The 18,277-nt window shown below is 39.8% G+C and overlaps 2 protein-coding genes and 1 pseudogene across 9 annotated transcripts; 1 reads left to right on the forward strand and 2 right to left on the reverse strand.

The window, feature by feature from the left end:
• The first annotated feature begins 714 nt into the window (after positions 1 to 714).
• LOC149846473 (formin-like protein 8) lies at positions 715 to 3,873 on the forward strand. Its single transcript, XM_089991412.1, has 4 exons — positions 715 to 2,204; positions 2,292 to 2,482; positions 2,671 to 2,906; positions 2,997 to 3,873. The coding sequence occupies exons 1-4, from the start codon at positions 715 to 717 to the stop codon at positions 3,765 to 3,767; spliced, it is 2,688 nt and encodes an 895-aa protein (XP_089847538.1). The 3' UTR covers positions 3,768 to 3,873.
• Positions 3,874 to 4,250: 377 nt separating this feature from the next.
• LOC149846474 (luminal-binding protein 8-like) lies at positions 4,251 to 11,299 on the reverse strand (annotated as a pseudogene).
• A 1,114-nt stretch (positions 11,300 to 12,413) lies between these two features.
• On the reverse strand, positions 12,414 to 17,212 carry LOC149846475 (uncharacterized). Of its 8 annotated transcripts, none has more exons than XM_089998013.1 (7): positions 17,059 to 17,212; positions 16,844 to 16,981; positions 16,271 to 16,388; positions 13,337 to 13,407; positions 13,157 to 13,243; positions 12,667 to 12,847; positions 12,414 to 12,572 (listed from the first exon to the last, which is right to left on the reverse strand). In XM_089998013.1, the coding sequence occupies exons 2-7, from the start codon at positions 16,937 to 16,939 to the stop codon at positions 12,490 to 12,492; spliced, it is 636 nt and encodes a 211-aa protein (XP_089854139.1). In that variant the 5' UTR covers positions 16,940 to 16,981; positions 17,059 to 17,212; the 3' UTR covers positions 12,414 to 12,489. The 8 variants fall into 8 exon arrangements, 5 of the variants coding, with proteins under 5 accessions (XP_089854139.1, XP_089854140.1, XP_089854141.1 ...); XM_089998014.1 differs by having other exon boundaries at positions 13,376 to 13,407; positions 17,059 to 17,181; XM_089998015.1 differs by having other exon boundaries at positions 16,271 to 16,459; positions 17,059 to 17,181.
• Positions 17,213 to 18,277: the final 1,065 nt, after the last annotated feature.

Here is an 18,277-nt window from a genome sequence, read left to right on the forward strand (position 1 = left end):
GCAACCAAACTTTTCAAGTATTTCCATGAAAGTATAAAACCAAGAAAGAAAAAATGGTGGTCCCCTTTACTTGAATGATGCAGTTGGTGAGTCAGACTTAGAAGGCCACCTCTTGGTATGCAAGCAAAACCTACTGTTCAATTGATTGACCCCAACAAACCATTTCAAGCATAAAATTTACCTACTCTTTCATTCAGATTGTTTGTTTGAAATTGACCAATAAACATGAACAGATGGAGATTTGAATTTTGCTTTATGACCCACATCATCTGCCTTGATTATTGGTGGATAATGATAATAACGGCGGGATATTAATAATATAATATGTATTATATTATTTTTGACAAGAACAGGAGTCTACAAAAGTCTAGGCCTGTACGCCATCAAGTTTCTGTCCTTGAGGTTTGTTTGGTTTGCCAAAGACTCAAAGGCCAAAATGACAGCAAAACACGGCAGGGAGGGGGATTTGTGGAGGGTTCATGCGAGAGGAAACGTGAGAATGTGTGGCTGGTGCAGCACAGCCAGAGGGAGCCCAGTAAAGCTACAACTGCCACATTCAGGGATTCCTTGGAGTAGCATTAAAGCTTGCTTCTGCTCCTGCACCAAAAAACACAGGGTTGTCTATATGGTAAAAAGGAGCAGGATGGTAAAAATGTGTGGCCTTGAAATGTTTTTGTATTGTAGTTGATCCTCTGAAGAATTTTGGATGCTAGGATGGGTCTTTTGTTTCGTCTCATTTGCTTGCTTCTGCACATCATCACTGTCATCTTCATCTTCTTCTTCCCTTGCCTCTATGCTGTGAACATAAGAACTGAATGGTTGAGGCAAGAAGTTGGTCGGTACCCAAGTAAGGATTTGGGGCTCTTTTGGTTTGAGGCGGGAGGGGAAGTCAAGGAAGGCCAGATTCAGAAGGTTTCAGGAGAGGATGATGTTGGCAGGAGACTATGGGTCTTGCACAAGGTCAGCTTTTTCCTTGGGTTTAAGAGCCATGAGAAGGAAATGTCAAGCCATGAGGAGATTGGTTCGTCACCAGCTCCAGCACCCATGGGTGCTGGAGGTATAACTGAAACTCCACCTCATGTTCTGCCATTCTTCACAAATGAAAATTCTCACCACCGTCCAGCATTGCACCCTACTTTTATCTTGCCTCATGAGCTGAACATTCCTGGTAGTAAGAGGGAGAACAGTAGGCCTCAAGTTACTAGAGGTGCCATAGCAGTTGTGTCTACGGTAGGAACTGCTGCTGTTTTCATCATGGTCTTCTTTGGGCTCATGAGATTCAGAAGGAGAAAGAAACAGAGGCCAGTGAGGACAATGCTGTTCCCCGCTTTCTGTGGCGGCGGGTCGGAGAAGCCAGAGGTGAGCAACTCTTCAAGCCTTGTCAACAAGGTTGGGTTTGATCAGGGCCCTGAGCATTTCTATCTGAACACGTTGAACCCATCTGCAGGGACTGTTTCTGATTTCAAACAGCCCACTGAGAACCTCAATGTGCAGCCCAAGGCAAACTCACATAGCTCCCCTGGCCAAGGTCAGCTGAAGAAATCAGATAGCCGGAATCGGCTTTCGCTGGATCGCAACGACGTTCTTCTCGAGCTGATGTCCGACGAAGAGGAAGCCTTCCATTCCGTCTGTGGATCTCAATCATCAAGCAGGCGGGTTTCCGATGTCTCAGATGCTAATTCAGCTCTACCATCTCTATCTCCCTCTCCTTTGGATTTCTCAAAGAGGGATTTCTCACCAAGAGGGCCTCCATTTTCACCACCATGCAGACCAGTAACACCAGACACCACTCCTATTTCTCCTTTGAAAAAGTCCTTTTCCCCCTGTTCACCAATTCCTCCTGTTTCTTCTACTGTGCAAACTGAACCATCAACAATGCACTCTTCAAATGCTGCTCTACCTCCGGTTCGTCCCCGGAATGCTACTTCAGTTCCTCTGGCTCGATCACAGAATGCTACCCCACCTCCTCCGCCACCTCCGATGCCAGGCCTACAGTTGCCGCCTCATGTGCCACCACCTCCACTGCCAAAGGGACTAACTTCACCACAGACCAAATTGGGGACCCCATCCCAACCTGAGCAATCTGCATCAGCTGGTAGGGATGGGAATCGCCTGCCAAAACTAAAGCCACTACACTGGGACAAAGTTCGAGCTTCACCGGATCGCTCTATGGTGTGGGACAAGCTGAGAGCAGGCTCATTTGAGTAAAAATTCCTATCTCAGTTATTCTAGTTATTTCACTAGCAACAATGTCACCAATCTTCCTTGTTTTTCTATGGTGTTCATCACAGGTTTGATGAAGAAATGATTGAATCACTTTTCCGGTACAATAAGCAAAATTCTGCATTGAATGAAGAAGTCAGAACCAAAAGCTCTCCTCCCAACAAGCATGTTTTGGATCCAAAAAGATTGCAGAACATAACTATACTCTCCAAAGCGCTCAATGCATCCCCAGAGCAAGTGTGTAATGCCTTGGTGCAAGGTACTGAAGATTCCTATGTAAAGTAGATGGCTCCTAAACTTTGAGTTTTACATTTCCGATTTCTAAGAAACATGTTCTGCACATAGGTGGCGATTTCCAGTAACCTTGAATTCAGTATAATTTTGTAGATCTATCCCCTGAGAGATGCATAAATTAAACGATGCTAATTATATGGTCATTTTTGACAGGGGATGGATTGACTGTAGAACAATTAGAAGCACTGGCAAAGATGGTACCCACAAAGGAAGAAGAAGAGAAGCTGTCCAACTACAATGGAGACATAAGTGAACTTGGATTAGGGGAGAGATTTGTCAAGGAGATGCTGAATTTGCCATTGGCCTTTGTAAGAATTGAAGCAATGCTGTACAAAGAAACCTTTGAAGATGAGGTGCTTCATCTCAAAAAGTCATTTGTAATGCTAGAGGTAAATAGTTGACCATTTCATTTCCAGTGCTTCACTAGAAAGACATTAGCATCTGTTGCTGACTCTCTCTCTCTCTCTCTCTCTCTCTAGGATGCCTGCAAGGAATTGAAGTCAAGTCGCCTCTTTCTAAAGTTGCTGGAAGCAGTGTTAAAGACAGGAAACCGGATGAACGATGGAACAAGTCGAGGAGGTGCAAGAGCTTTCAAGCTTGACGCCTTGCTTAAACTTGCAGATGTAAAAGGAACGGATGGGAAGACCACCTTACTGCATTTTGTTGTTCAGGAGATGATTAGATCTGAAGGCGTTAGAGCATCTGAATTTACAGAAGAGAGCACCGATGACGAGTCCAGACATGAAGTCTGTGAGGAAAAAGAAGAGTCCTACAGAAGAACAGGCCTGGATCTTGTCTCACGTCTAAGTACAGAATTGAGCAATGTGAAGAAGACGGCCGGTATCGATCTGGATGCGCTGGCGAGCTCTGTTTCAAAACTATCAGAAGTGCAAATAATGGTGAAGAAGCTCATCCAGGAGGACGATCTGCTGATGGATGGAAAAGGAGGGAAATTTGTGAAATCAATGAAATCTTTCCTGCAACATGCTGAGGATGAGATTAAGAAGTTGCAGCAAGATGAAGAACGCGTTCTACATATGGTTAGGAGGATCACAGAATACTTCCATGGTGATATGAGTAAGGATGAAGCCAACCAACTCCGGATTTTTGTAATTGTGAGTGATTTTCTTGGAATGCTGGATCATGTGTGCAAAGAGATCAAAAGCTTGAAGCCAAGCAATTCACGAAAAAATTCTAGGACAGCAAACTTTTCTCTGTCTGTGGGGGTTGGCCTGGATTGTGAAAATTAAAAGCTTCCTCTTGAGGTAAACCTGTTTGTTGAGAGGATTTTGGGTTTCTCCATCACAAGTAGTTGCAGGAAATGTCCATATGTAATAAAAAGAAAAATTATCTGTAGTTTGCCGTCCAAAACATTTGTACCCGCTATTTAGTAACAGATTAACATCCCTTGCATTCATAATTCTTTGCAAGACAGGGACCATGTGCAAACAAACAAGAACAAGTGAACATTTTTTAGCTGAATTGACTGTTCATAAGAGAATAACACCCAAATAGAAACAAGGCTCTTTTTTAAGTCTTTTTTTTAGATTTCCAAAGTAGAGACGAGGCATTTGATTGAACCGTATAATATTCACACCGTATAAAAAAAGCAAGAATTGATAAGTTTCTAACATCTAACTGGTCTTTCTGGGAACAAATTATGTATCAAAATTAACTCTATCAAACTTTCAGTTTACAAGCCTCAGTCACAACGTTCTCTTTGCCTACAATATTTAGCAATCAATATCACTCTCATCTCCAGTGCTGGAGGATCCTGAGCTACTTCTACTCTTCTCATACACTTGCTTGATTATTGGGTTGCAGACAAGTTCGACTCCTTTCAACTTCTCCTCAAAATCTTCCTTTTCTGCACTCTGGTTATCAATCAACCAATCCAAAGCTTCCTCCTAGATAGTCTCAATCTTCTCCTTATCATCTGACTCTATCTTGTCTGCAAGCTTATCTTTTTCATTGAATATACTCTTCATGTTGTATATGTAGGTCTCTAGGTTATTCCTGGCATCAATTTGTTCCTTTACTTTCCTATCCTCATTTGCAAATTCCTCTGCCTCTACCATCCTCTCAATCTCCTCTTGGTGAGTCTTCTTTTGTCGTTTGTAATGGTGATCGATTGTCACCTCTTTGCAGCCTTGTCCTCATCTATCACATTCAATATTTCATTGGTACGTCTGGGATTTTGAGAGTCTGAGTCCGGTTGGTATTACTTTTCAGATAGAAAACATACAGAGTTTACATAGAGAAAACATCGACTAAAATTTTTTTTCATTCTTTTTCCAATAACTCGCTTTCTTTCACAAAGTTCATCATTTATAACATAAAGAAATAGCAAGTACATAAATGTTCAATGACAAGAAAACAAAAACTACCAAGTACTCTGTTGAAGTTGAAGTAATTGATCATGTTCTGCCAGTGTAGTGTACCTAAAACCTACAATTGTAATTATACAAGAGGTGAGTCTGCAATCCAGTAAGAAATATTATAAGCAAATAAGAAGTTCAACTTTCAACTGTTGTGTGCTCTAAGCCCTTAGTTTGAGTTTAGTTTTCGACACACCACACAAGATTGTATGTTTTAATTATCTCTTTTTAACTCTTAAACACTGTCACACCAAACTAATACGAGGTCAGTTATACCAATCATAGTCATCTATGGACGTAACAACCCGCGTAGAACACATCAATTCTACATGTTGACCAGACAATAAACCATAGACCCTCAGTGATCCTTGGACCACTAGGCACTACATCGAAACAAAAAGATGACCTCACCGGTAACTAGCTGGGAGGTCAGGCTTAATCTCAATTTCAGCATGATTTATGCTACATCCTGACCATGATTACTTTCAACCATTCATGGTTGTCTAGAATTCCAAACGTTGTTTGAATATAACCCTGAGTCATATTTTAAGTTCATCACATTGAACCATATTCTCAAGATCGTGTTTCACTCATTTTTTCACGAGTGATATCGTGAAATGATTACGACAAATCTCACTCTTAATCTCATAATAGCATTAGGGTTCACACTTATCTCATACTAAGCAAGCAACGATGTAGAGTCCTTACATTGCTAAATCGCTGAGGGCCCAATCTCTATGGTGACTGCACTCTGGCCGCGAATCAAGTAGCTCTTTTCACAAGTTGCCACTTTCGAGATTTAAGGGGTTATGATGCTAATCTCAATGTAAAAGTCATATGACACAACTAGAATAAAAATGGGCTTAAGTCTAATCACAATCTCATCATGATGCATATCTTGCAAATCATAACATAGATATACAATTACATAAATAATCTCTATAATATGCATGACATATCACCACTAACATGTATATGTAATCATCTCATTGCAATAATTTCATGCATGGTTATTTTATATATATCATGTTCACACTTAAGATGTATCTTTCTAATCATGCTCATTCACAACATCAACAATAACATGCAATGCAAAAAGATTTATTCACAACTAAAATTACTTATAATATCCCTTACCTCAAATACGAATGTTGGGCTTTGATCAAAATCGAGTCTCAAGATACTCTAACACTAGGATCTGATAATTACACAAGCATATTCGTATTAATACACATAACCTCTTATATTTTAACAAAATTATCAAAATACCCTTCTCGAGTTGACTAGTCAGACCTCAATTTTTGTGCTCCTGATTTGACCAAAACCAAAGAACACATAGATTCTCCTCTACAATACAAGTCTAATGCATCAAACCTTACTAAATTTCGAGTTTGAAGTGCAAAGTTATGCTCATTCTACCTAAACAGATCTTGGATACACATAAGGGTACTTTAGTTATTTTGATAATTATTCTCAAAATTTAAAAATTAATCATAAAATGGATCCAGTTCATTTCTGATCTGGATCTAAAGCTGAATGATTGGATCTAAACCAATTTTTGATCTGAATCCATAACTGATCCATCCAGTTATGAGTTGGATCCTGATCCAGTTCTGATCTGGATCCAGAACTATCGAATTGTATCCAAACATAGTTTTGATCTGGATTCAGTACTGATATGGACTAGAACCAGTTCTTTTCTGGATCCAGATCAGTCAGACAAGATCCAGACCCAAATCTATCTGGATCTAGTTTTATTTGGATCGGTCCAGATTGACTGGATTAAACTGGATTCAAATTTGATCAGATCAAGACCATACTGTATTCAAACTAAGAACTGAGACCTAGTTAGACCTAACTCGATTTGGTTCACACCCAGACCGGTTCGATCTGATTGAGTCGGTTCGAACTGATTCGGTCCAGACTGGTTCAGTATGAACCAACTCAAATAGAAGCGGTTCGATTAGAACTGGTTCGAACCGAAATATTATTATTATTATTTTAAACATACCTGGTTCAGTCTGGGCTTCCCCCAATACGACCCGGTCTGGTCCTCTATAAAATAAACCAAAAGCGAAAGGGGTTTTGCCTCTTTAGTCTTCTCAGAAGCAAAGGGGCAGGCCTCGCAGCCAACTCTCTCTCTCTCACTCACTCACTGCGGTTTCTCATTTTTTTTTGTACCTCACCGGCAGCCATGGCTGCCGACCCTACCCACTTTTTAACCAAAAAAAGGAATGGAAGGGAAGAATCTTACCTCATCGTCGGTCAGATTTTTGGTATGCTCCCCTTCTCTACAATCTCATTTCTCATCTTTTTTTTCCTCATGTCTCTCAATCTCGATCGGTGGTAGGGGAGGTGCACCGTGAGAGTTTTTATAACCCTTATGATGGATGAGGATAGACCTTTCCTTCTTTACTGTCTTTCCATTTTTTTTTTACTTCTTCTCGACGAAATCGCCCGGGGGTGGTTTTACATGGCATCAACTTCAAAAGTAACCTCAATATGAGGCACTCCTCTATGAACCAAAACATAAATGAATAACTTCCTAAAATAAGTCTACGCAACATTGATGCAACATAAAAGCTTAAAGAAAACTAACATTTAAAAGCCACTAACAAAGGTCACTTGGGGCTTACCTTGGAGCTGGTGCTATACTAGATAGATCGAACCTTCCTAATTCACGACAATCCTTCATCGAACTTCTTTCGCCTTCATACACCTGAAAGTCTCAAGGAGTTTAGATAAGCTATCACCCTTCAGCGCGTACAACCACAAAAACTACTAATCTCAAGAGTCAAGATGTTCTACATTTAGTCTTTACCCTAATTGACACAGTTTGAAGATCTTGGTAGGTTGTGAAGACCTGGAACTTCTTTGTTGGAATCACAGTGTTCCTAGGGATCAATTTGGTCATGACATCACCAATTGTCTCTATTCTCAAGCTTAGAGATGCCACATCAGCAGGAGAATATCCAAGATCCTAAAGAAGTGGTTAGCCAAACCCAAAATGTATACAATCTTTCTACAAGTTTTAGATTAAATATTTCAAAATGCAAATCAGCTTTTGTTGTTGGAGCGTGGTGTCTATTTTCTACCTGGATATAAATCCATAATTTCAGTGGATCCAACTTTACTGTAAGTTGGCGGGGATTGAGGGGGTCCATTCTTTGTATGTAAATTGAGGGCCCCAAATCAACTTTTTTGGAGAGTAGTTCTCTAATTTTACCATAGATTCCTTATTGTATCCTGCAACAGTAGACTCAAATGTAAAATTCATAAACTCCTCTCCATTGTGTATCCCAATCAATAAAGAAGGCTCAGTAGTATCGTAGACATAGATAATTTTTGCCCAACCACGTAAAATCCTTGTTTCAGTGTGTGCCTAATTTTTCTGATTTTGTCTTTCATGCTTGTTTCTTCGATCCATTGTAGGGATCCCTAACATTTGTATCCTAATCAATAAAGAAGCTTCTTTCCCTAACATTTGTTTCTTCCCCGCCTCCTCCACTAAGGATTCCACCTTGAACTGCCGCACCATAAGCTACTGCTTCATCATGATTGATCCCCTTGCTCGGTTCTTTTGCATTAAACATGTCTTTCAACAGTTATTGCACCTTGGGTAAACAAGAATCTGCTACCTGGAACAGTGATAATGGCATCCTTATTTTTTTTCCCAAGGTAAGCCTCTGCTGTGTCCATCTTTGTTAAGATCATGGCACTTATTTCCTCAGGACTGAATGTCTTCACCTCTCCATCCCTTATTTTCACCTGAATGTAAAGCTTTCCATCCTTGTTCACTATCTTGTAGGGTAAGAACTTGATATCCCTCTGTAGCTCCTTGTCATCAAACCTGAATTACATAAAATAGAACTGAGGCCGAAGGTAGAGGGCCTCAGTTCTATTTTGGTTGTGGTGGATCGCTTCTCAAAGTATGTCAGCTTTTAAGGAGTGTCCTGCAGAGAAGACTGCAGAGTTGTTCGTAAAGCATGTGGTGAAACACTCGGGCATACTAAAAAGCATTATGAGTGATCGCGATGCTCGCTTCACGGGCAAGTTTTGGCGTGAAGTATTTCGGCTACTTGGCTCTGATTTACTGTTTTCAACAAGCTTTCATCCACAGACAGATGGGCAGACACAGCGCATCAACGAGATACTTGAGCAGTACCTTAGGTACTTTGTTAGTGTCAATCAGAAAAATTGAGTGAAGCTCCTTGATGTGGCACAATTTTGTTACAATCTGCAGAAGAGCGAGTCTTTATGCCACAGCCCGTTTGAGATAGCCACGGGGCAGCAGTCACTGACCCCGCACATTCTTGCTGCACAAGAAAAGGAAATGTCATCCTTCGCCTACCAGTTTGTTCGCGACTGGCACGAGCAAAATGAGTTGGCGAAGGCATTCTTACACAAGGCGGCAAAGAGAATGAAAAAGTGGGCGGACAAACATCGTCGGCCTGCGAGGTTCCAAGTTGAGGACCAAGTGTTGGTGAAGCTATATCCTGGTCGTACATGCATCTTCTGCGAGCGACACCGCGGACTACTCAAAAAGTATGAAGGACCCTTCACCATCACAAAGAAGGTGGGCAAGCTGACATACAAGCTGGAGTTTCCCCCAGACTTCAAGGTGCACCCAGTGTTTCACGTGTGCAACCTCAAGCAGTTTCATCAGGATGATGGAGACCCGAAACGCAGCGTGCCACAATGAGCTTCCATTATGCAGAGGGCCCCGACAGCACAACGTGCCGAAAAGCACCTCAGTCAGATCCTTCGCCACAAAGTCAACTACTTGAGGGAGACAAAGAAATACTTGGTGCAGTGGGAGGATACAGCAGAACCAACGTGGGAACCTGCATTCCAAATGAACAACCGCTACCCGGCTAAAGTCAGAGCGTACTACGAAACAGATGGCGCCGAGGACAGTGCATGATTTGAAGGGGAGAGCATGTTCTCTTGCGACTTACATTGTACAGTTGCGCTTAGAGTCTGTTTTGCTTTTATTGAGTCTGGTGTAAGCTGTCCGGTTTAGGTGAATCAATACCCCGAAGGGGCAACCCGTATACTTGAACTGTAATGGCCTGCGGACAAAAATGTGAATGAAGTAAATGTGTTGAGCTTTTTTTTGTTCACCCTCGTTGTGATTGCTTCTTGTGATTGCAATTTCTCTCCCTCTATTCTCTCTTGCTCTCTGATTACAAGCTTTCGCGATCGGCAAGCGAGTTGACTAGTAGGCTTGCGGCGGTGAGCAAGGACCGTCGCGCTGCGTTGCGCTGGCCCATTGAAGGAAATAGGCTTGTGACAAATAAAATGATTTGGCATATAAAGAAGTATTGATGCGGAGCCTTTGGTCATTAGGCTGACCAGATTGGATAGTCTAGGGCATCAAGTTTGCAAAAAAAAATCTATGCCCATAACAACAACAATTGTTCAACATAACTTCTACAGTGGTAATGCCTCCCTAACAAAGCCACTAAATCTATTTGTAACCAGCATCACCATTAGATTTTTGAATTGCATGGGAACCTACTTGATGTTTTGTGCAACACAGACATGATTGACAGTAAATAAAAGAGGCAACTGAGATGTTCTCTATTTTCTTGTGGTTCAGAGATAAAACTTTAGTATGACCAACAGAGTTTTAGCATCCAGCTTATTCTTTCTAACCCAAGCGTGCCCCCAAGAGCTTATGGTTTGGATGGCGGACCAGGTGAATGAAGGCTTGAGAGTTCATCTTTTCCATTGTCTCATTTGTTTCCATGTGAGCACTAAAAATGTTAGGTGTATATAGATTAGTGGTTTCTGTTTCCTAGGCATTTTGAAAAGGAAGAAGATTTCACAATTTGATCATTAAAGAATTATATAGTTTCTGCATTTTTAATAGTGTACAAGTCTTTCATCCAAACCTCTAAAATCCAAACATCTCTTGCAAAATACATGATTCAAAATCCATAGAACAATCTAGCTAAAACATACTTAGACAACCGTATAAACATATGGATACCTAATTTACCCTAAATTGATTCTCTGAAACCCTAATTCAATCAACTAAGTATCAAAGGATTACACAAAAAATTTGCCAATTGATAAGAGATAACAGAGAAGTAATCCTAAAGTACCTATAATTGGAGATGGAAAAAAAACTAGATCTAGCAACATTAGCAAAAATCCACAATCCTGCCATGCCTCGTCCTTTTTATCACTAGGGCTGGAACCTAACCAGATCGATTGTCTCGATCTCTATAGCAGATCATCAATCGAATGAACAGAGAGAAAAGATCAAGGAAAAGAAGAGGAAGGAGAAGAAAAGGAGAGAAACAAACACATGAGAGATAATGAAGGAGGAGGAGGAGGACGTTACCTGAGGGTGCCGCCGAAATCCGGCTGCCACTAGGGTCGAGGGCGTTGGGCATTTGTTTTATAAAGGAAAAAAGAAAAAGAATGCAATTATCAAAAATTGCATTCCCTATAATTAGAGAACATAATTCTTGAGAATTGAAAGTAATGTGAATCCCATTCCATTTTTATCAATTGAAAACAAACAAGGGAATGGAGAATTATGGGGAATTGGATTTCCATTCCCCACAATTCCACGAATCCAAGCAGGCCCTTAATGGATTCGATGTTACCATATACATTGCAAAGCCGCTCTTTCTAACATACCATGATATTTTTTTTTTTCCAAACTGTTAAGGATTTCGTATTTGTGTCAATGATTTATATTTTTAACATAAATGTAAAGATTTTCCCACTACTCGAACAACCAAAACTTTCAATTTATCGTGAGATATTCTCCAACAAGAAAATCGAGAGAACATGAATTGTGACTTGGTTCGATCCAACAAGTATAACTTTTAGAAGCTAGTCCAAAACACACCGATCCCCAAGGGGTTTGGAGTAGTGGCATGGGGCCTAGTCCACTAGACGGGCAGTCGAGGTTCAAATCTCACTGGCATCAACCCCTTGGCATAAGCCGAAGCATGGTGACGGACTCCCTGGGGGCAGAGCGGTAATCCATAAATTTTACACCGCCGGAGAAGCGACTGTAGGATGGCAGGCTTAGTCCAGCACGGCCAGTCCTCTTACTCTAGCTAGGGTGGTTTCTCCATTCCTGGTGGAGAAAAAAGTCTGAAACACGCTGCAGAAATAATGCAAGCATGAGTTTGTCCTCCTAGGCCTAGTTTTTTATATTTATCGAGTGCAAACCCTGATTCAGGTGGGCGCCTGCTGCTTCTTAAGGGAAGGGACACACCCTGGATATCGAACTTGTGACTTAAGCCGACCCACCTAACCAGGTGGGTTCCACATAGGCCTAATTGCATATAAAGGAGATAAAAAAATATCAGATTGACTATAGTTCAGGAAAATAATGATAGTTGCAAATGGAAATTGAGACATTACAAATACAGCTCGTATCCATCAAGTTTGTATGAGTAAAAGTGCACATAGAAACCTCACCGGGTCTTATGAAATGAATAATGTTAGCAATGAGGCAATTTTATCTTTAAATTGAAGTAAATGAAGAAATTGGCTCACAAAACTAACTTATCATCATCATATATTACAAAAAGAGGTAAAAAACAAAGACCACTTAAATTAACGGTCATAATACAAGCATTAGACATTCTGTCTGCGCATAAATGCGTATGCTTCTCTCACTGTGTGAATAACTGATGTTTCGCCCTCCTGCAAAATGGGCAATGGAAGAACAAATATCAGTTTCTGCGCCTTCTCTTCTTACTCTTCTGCTGCTTCCCTTTACCTCTCCTCTTTCCCTTACCAGATCCATGATTGTGATCTTCCTTTCTAGAAGCAGCTTCATCATTTTTCAAGATATGCTTCACATCCAACATACCGTTCCTGAAATGTCCCTTGCTAATTTTAAGTGCCCTGTTCTCTGGCCTGCTTTTCTGATTTTTTGTAGTAATGTGTTTCTGAGATTGAATGTGATCAATAAGACCCTGGAAACATGTACAAAGTTAAAAAGAGTCACGACTCAGAGAAAGAAAAGGAAAAAAGAAAGAAATATCAGCATGAATATCTCATTTGAAAATCCACGTGAACATTGGTATGGACTTCCAATTGCCAACAGTTGTAATATTCAATGTGGGTATCATCAAGCATTCCTTTCTGACTTTATCTTAGTGGCTATCCAGAATCCAAATGAAGGTTTAGTGCAGTGTTTGAACGTAACATCTATGATGTCATATGCACACACACACACACACACACACACACACGTTTATGCGTGCAAGTGTTGAAAATCCAACCTCTTCTGATAGTTTCTGTTCTTTATTTTGCTGTTTTTTGATGATGTTCCTCCCCAAAGTGATAGGCATCCTGTCTTTCTTTTTAAGCTGTCATTAATAAAAAGGCATCAATATTCAACGACAACGTTAGTCCTTCCTAGAACAATATCATGATTAACAAGCAAACAAAATAGCATTCACCTTTCCGCCTAAAGAAACCATATTCTTGTTTTCTATTACCTTCCTCTCTTTCCAGCTCATTTGTGAGGATCCTAAGAAAGCCTCATAAATGTCAAGCAAGGAAAGGACATTCAAAGCAAAACATAATAATGCAAGCAATATGGAATGATCATAATTAAAATGCTTTTGTGCATACATACAAAACATATACACGCATAGATACATGTTCTTGCAACATTGTACCTTTCTATCTGTTGAATGGTGTCAAAGACCTTATAAAAGGGCGGATTTTTAATGACTGTGGAACTACAGTATATATTACAAGAATGCCAGAGGTAAGTCACAATATAGTCTACCTAATGCAAATGGTAGAAACAGTAACATTCATCACAATGAACAGAACACTTGCAGAGCCATACAGAAGCATCAGAAGCAAGAGTATTGGCTAAATTAGAAGTTCATGCAAGTGACTAGCAAGCAAGGATTCACTGAAAAGTTCATTATAGTATCTGCAAGACAAACTCCATAGGAGGAAATAGGAATATGATGCTGGTGATATCCTCAAACACCCTCACCTGCACAGATGAAGACACATATCCAAAGACAAAGAATAACAATAACAACAGAGTTGGGAACTGAGAATTTCATAGCTCTTCAGTACCTTCACAACTTGCAAGCCGTACTCTTGGGAAGACCCTTGGCATTAAATGAGCTTTTCATTCTCTTATTATGCTATGATCTCTTAACAGTTATTTTAATCTGACAATTATACTGTGTAGGCACTAGGCAGAAGGGGCACAAATTTTGAAGACTCACCTAGAAGCCATTGTAGGTATAATCTTTCATAGCATTTTTAATAGGACCCAATAAAATGTAAAGTTTCTAGGTTACAAGGGAATTATCCTGCAATACCATAGTAATCTGGAGTTAAAGAGAGAAGGGACAGGAGAAAGCATTCTGGGCATCCGGGTCAAAATATGTCTTTCAGATTGAGCTCTGAACCAGTTGATGCTGCTAACAGGGTTGACAATGCTGTATGCAAAAAAGGAAGGGAGATGAAGTAAACCAAACAATGCATCATCAAAATAGGTACAGAGTACAATGCAGACGAGGAAGATTCATTGAATCTGGAGAGAAAGGAACTTAAATGGAAAAATGACGAAAGCTAGATTGAACTAATCATACTAGATGATGAAATTGCAGAAACATTATCATCAAGGATGACATGCCAAGCAACAAAGGATGAAGAAGTCAACAGAGCATGGATAATGACTGTGATAAATGGGTAATCAAAGAAAATGCATTTGAAAGTCCCACTAGCCAGGTGTTTCTAATTAACTGAAAGAAAGGCGAGAACAGAAATTGCCAATGCTTACAAAAGTTAATGATTAACAAGGAACTCATACAAGAGTTACAAAAACAACTAGTCAGAAGAATGAGAACTTTCAGGTAGCATTTGGATGTATTTATAAACGACTTATTTCTATTTATGTTTATTTTAAACATTCATCTTCTTGTTTGCCGGTAGTGTTATTATTTATTAATTTCTATTTATTTGTATTATCGGGCACCATCTTTTTTTTCCGAGTCCCTTTTCCTCATCACCTGCTTACCAACCCAATTACCTTCTCTACCGGAAAAATATCCCAGCAACCAGAAACCTCTCTCTCTCTCTCTCTCTCTCTCTCTCTCTCTCTCTCTCTCTCTCTCACTCTCTCTCTCTCTCTCTCTCTTCATGAAATTGGCTGTCACCTAACTCTGCCGGTCCCATCACCTTTACCGCCATCTTGGAAGTATGTTTTCAGTAAAAGAAAGAAAAGGAAGGAAAGGAACCAACCAAGAAGATTGATTCTAGAGGATCTTGTGCTGGTGGGCAGCATGCATTCAGGTCATGAATTTGAGGAAAAGTGTGGGCTTTGGGAGATGGGAGCTTTATTCCCAGTCCATGAATGAGTTTGTGATTTTTTAATGAAAACAATGTGAATAATTTGGAATGGTTCAATATCTGGATTTTTCTCGAGATGAAAGAATTTTTTTACTTGCATTTTTTTTGGGTATTCAGTTATTGTAAGATTCATGGCAAATTTCCTTGTTATCTATAAGCAGATTTATGTTTCTTCCATGATATATTAAATGAATGTGGATGATGGAGAGGGTTGCAAATAATTTTACTTCCAAACATAAACACCTATTTAATGTTCATAAACAATAAACAGAATCACTCTCAAACAGGGCCTCAGAGGATATGACAAATAATCATGCATGCAAGGGGAGTAAGTAAATGAACAATGAAATAATGTTAACAGCCAGCGTTTTTCTTCTGCTTGGCCACAGGAAGACTGAATATAGTAAGACAAGTGCAGATGCAGTTCAAAACTGGAAAATTGAGATTATATTCAGAACCAGAGAAAACCATATGCTGCATGTGTGTGATGTGTCTGCCTATGGACACTCGTGAACATGTGCATGTGTGTGTTCTCATGTGGATGCATTCAAACAAAAAATTCAAGAAAAAATGGAGCAGCGAAGCATAACGCACAATGAAGACCTAACATTTGCTGTGAAGAAAATGAAGAACCATATTAAATTATTAATTATAAGAAACAGCAGAGGTTATACTGTGCATAAGTAACAAAAAAACACGGTTAAAAAGCACCATTTGGCTCAGAAAAAGTTACCACACGGCATGGACAACAGCTTTGAACACATATAATAGTAAAACAAGCTTCACATCATATATTCTCTGGAATAAGGTTAAGCATTATATGTGCATAAAATTGTTTCACAAATTCTAAGAACGGAAGCATGACAAGCAAGATCCAATATATTGACATACCCAAGTAAACCTAAAGGACAAAAATTTCTACATAACAAGAGTATATGTTTTGTCTCAGAGAAGGTAAGCTGGAAGAATATATGTTTATAAGAACAAAGAAAGCATGGATAACTTCTTACCTAAACGTTCAACAGCCTTGAATAATTTCCTGAAGGCCTCTTTCTCTTCCCTGGCATCCATGTTATCCGATAGCCCTCTTGATGTTGGATTCGTATACATATCACCGATGTTCGCTGACTACAGAAGGAACAACAGCCATTTAATATCGAAAATGAGTAGAATAGATCTTTGCAAATCCAGTATTCACCCTGTGATCACCATAACATGAAAGGACAACATTCCAAACCATGAGTATCAATGTAGTGCAGTGAAATTTTTTGGGTATAGTTCATAATTGGATTAGTTGTTGTAAGGCACAAAAGAACAATCATGAGCACGACCATTGTCCAGAATCCTCAACCATCACCATCACTCATTGGCACTTTTCTTTTTTCTTTTTTTGATGGGCAAGCTGGGGGATAACCCAGATGGGATTCGAACCTAAGACCACTTAATTATGATAGTCCGACCTCATTGTCCGGGCTACCTCATTCAACCCCATGAGTCACTGGTAGTGAATATACCTATAATACTGGAAGGGAAACCACTAAAAGAGAAAAGTTCAACAAAGGGACAATGCAATTGGGACACACCATAAAATTGCGTCTTTCGATTGCGGTCGATCGGTAATCAGGTTTGTGGGCAAGGGAGCCCGAGCTATCATGCACAACTTGAGGGGCTCCCACCATCTTAAACAGTATCGTAGATTTCTCCCTCCCACCAATGAATCTCTGCATTGAGAGAGAGAAGGGGTTAGGGTTCTGTCGTTTGAGTTGAGAGAGAGAGAGAGAAGCAGAGTTGGACTTACCGGTCAGTCACCCGCACCGCTGCCGACGGATGACGCTACGCCGGAAAACCTCAACTCTTCACCGGCCTGAGCTTCGATGGGGCTAGGGTTCCATCGTTGAGAGGCACCAGCGGGGGCGTCTTTGGTTGGAAAACAGAAGAAAAAAGTAACATAATATATATATATATATATATATATATATATATATATATATATATATAGAGAGAGAGAGAGAGAGAGAGAGAGAGAGGGAAGATTTTTGCACATGCATGTAAACCATAGCATGCCCATATGGCCATCATCCATGACAACCCAGCTGTACGTCCTCTGTGGGTAATATACCTTGTTAGCATGTCAAGGTTGAAAGTTATGTTTTTGGTTAGTATATTTTTTATTAGATGTTTAGAAATATATATAAGACATGCCTTCATATGAATTGTTATTAAATGTTCAATTGGTAACAACAAATAGGAATTATTGACAACATACTTTTATTTTTAGTTATGATTACTAACTACCATACACACGTCTCCATTAAATAACATGTCAAGAAGATGCTTGTATATACACATGGTGTATCGTTTTAATGTAGAAAGACTAGACGTTTGCATCACTTGTTATTTTTATGATGTGTTATTCAAGATAAATTGAATATTGTTTTTAATGATATGCTCAAAACTAAAATCATAAAAGATATAAATAAATAAATTTTATTGGATTGTTTTTTTTATTTATGTTTTATAGGTTATTGATTGATCCTAACCTACCACTATTTTCCAACAGGCTACACTTGGTTTTTATCAAATGGGGTTAGTTGGTAAGGCAGTCTTCTTAATTAGAGATTGTGAGAATTTAGAATCAGTTATTATTCAATTGTACCACGGGGGTTTTGAACCTGCATCGTCCCAGCACAGACAGCTCCTACCAACCACGCGGAGCCCCGGTTGGTAAATAATCATATACGGGATGCACATGGCACTCGTTGACAACACTAGGAGTGGGCTTATTGATCATAGACTCGTGGCGTCTTTGTCAAGGTTTAATATACTTTAAATGCCTTTGGATCCCTTAAGAAAAAAACTTCATGTGCCTCTTGGTCTTGCTAAGTTAGATAGGTATGTCAATGGGTCGGGCGTAACCCAACCCCATATCCAACACGAATCCCAATTGAACTTAGCCGGATTCGGTAGCCAAATCCGACAAAAAGGATCCGGAATCAATATTAATTTTTTATTGAAAT

Source organism: Nuphar pumila, chromosome 2, assembly GCF_984573655.1.
Source record: "Nuphar pumila chromosome 2, dmNupPumi1.hap1.1, whole genome shotgun sequence".
Classification (NCBI taxonomy): Eukaryota; Viridiplantae; Streptophyta; class Magnoliopsida; order Nymphaeales; family Nymphaeaceae; genus Nuphar; species Nuphar pumila.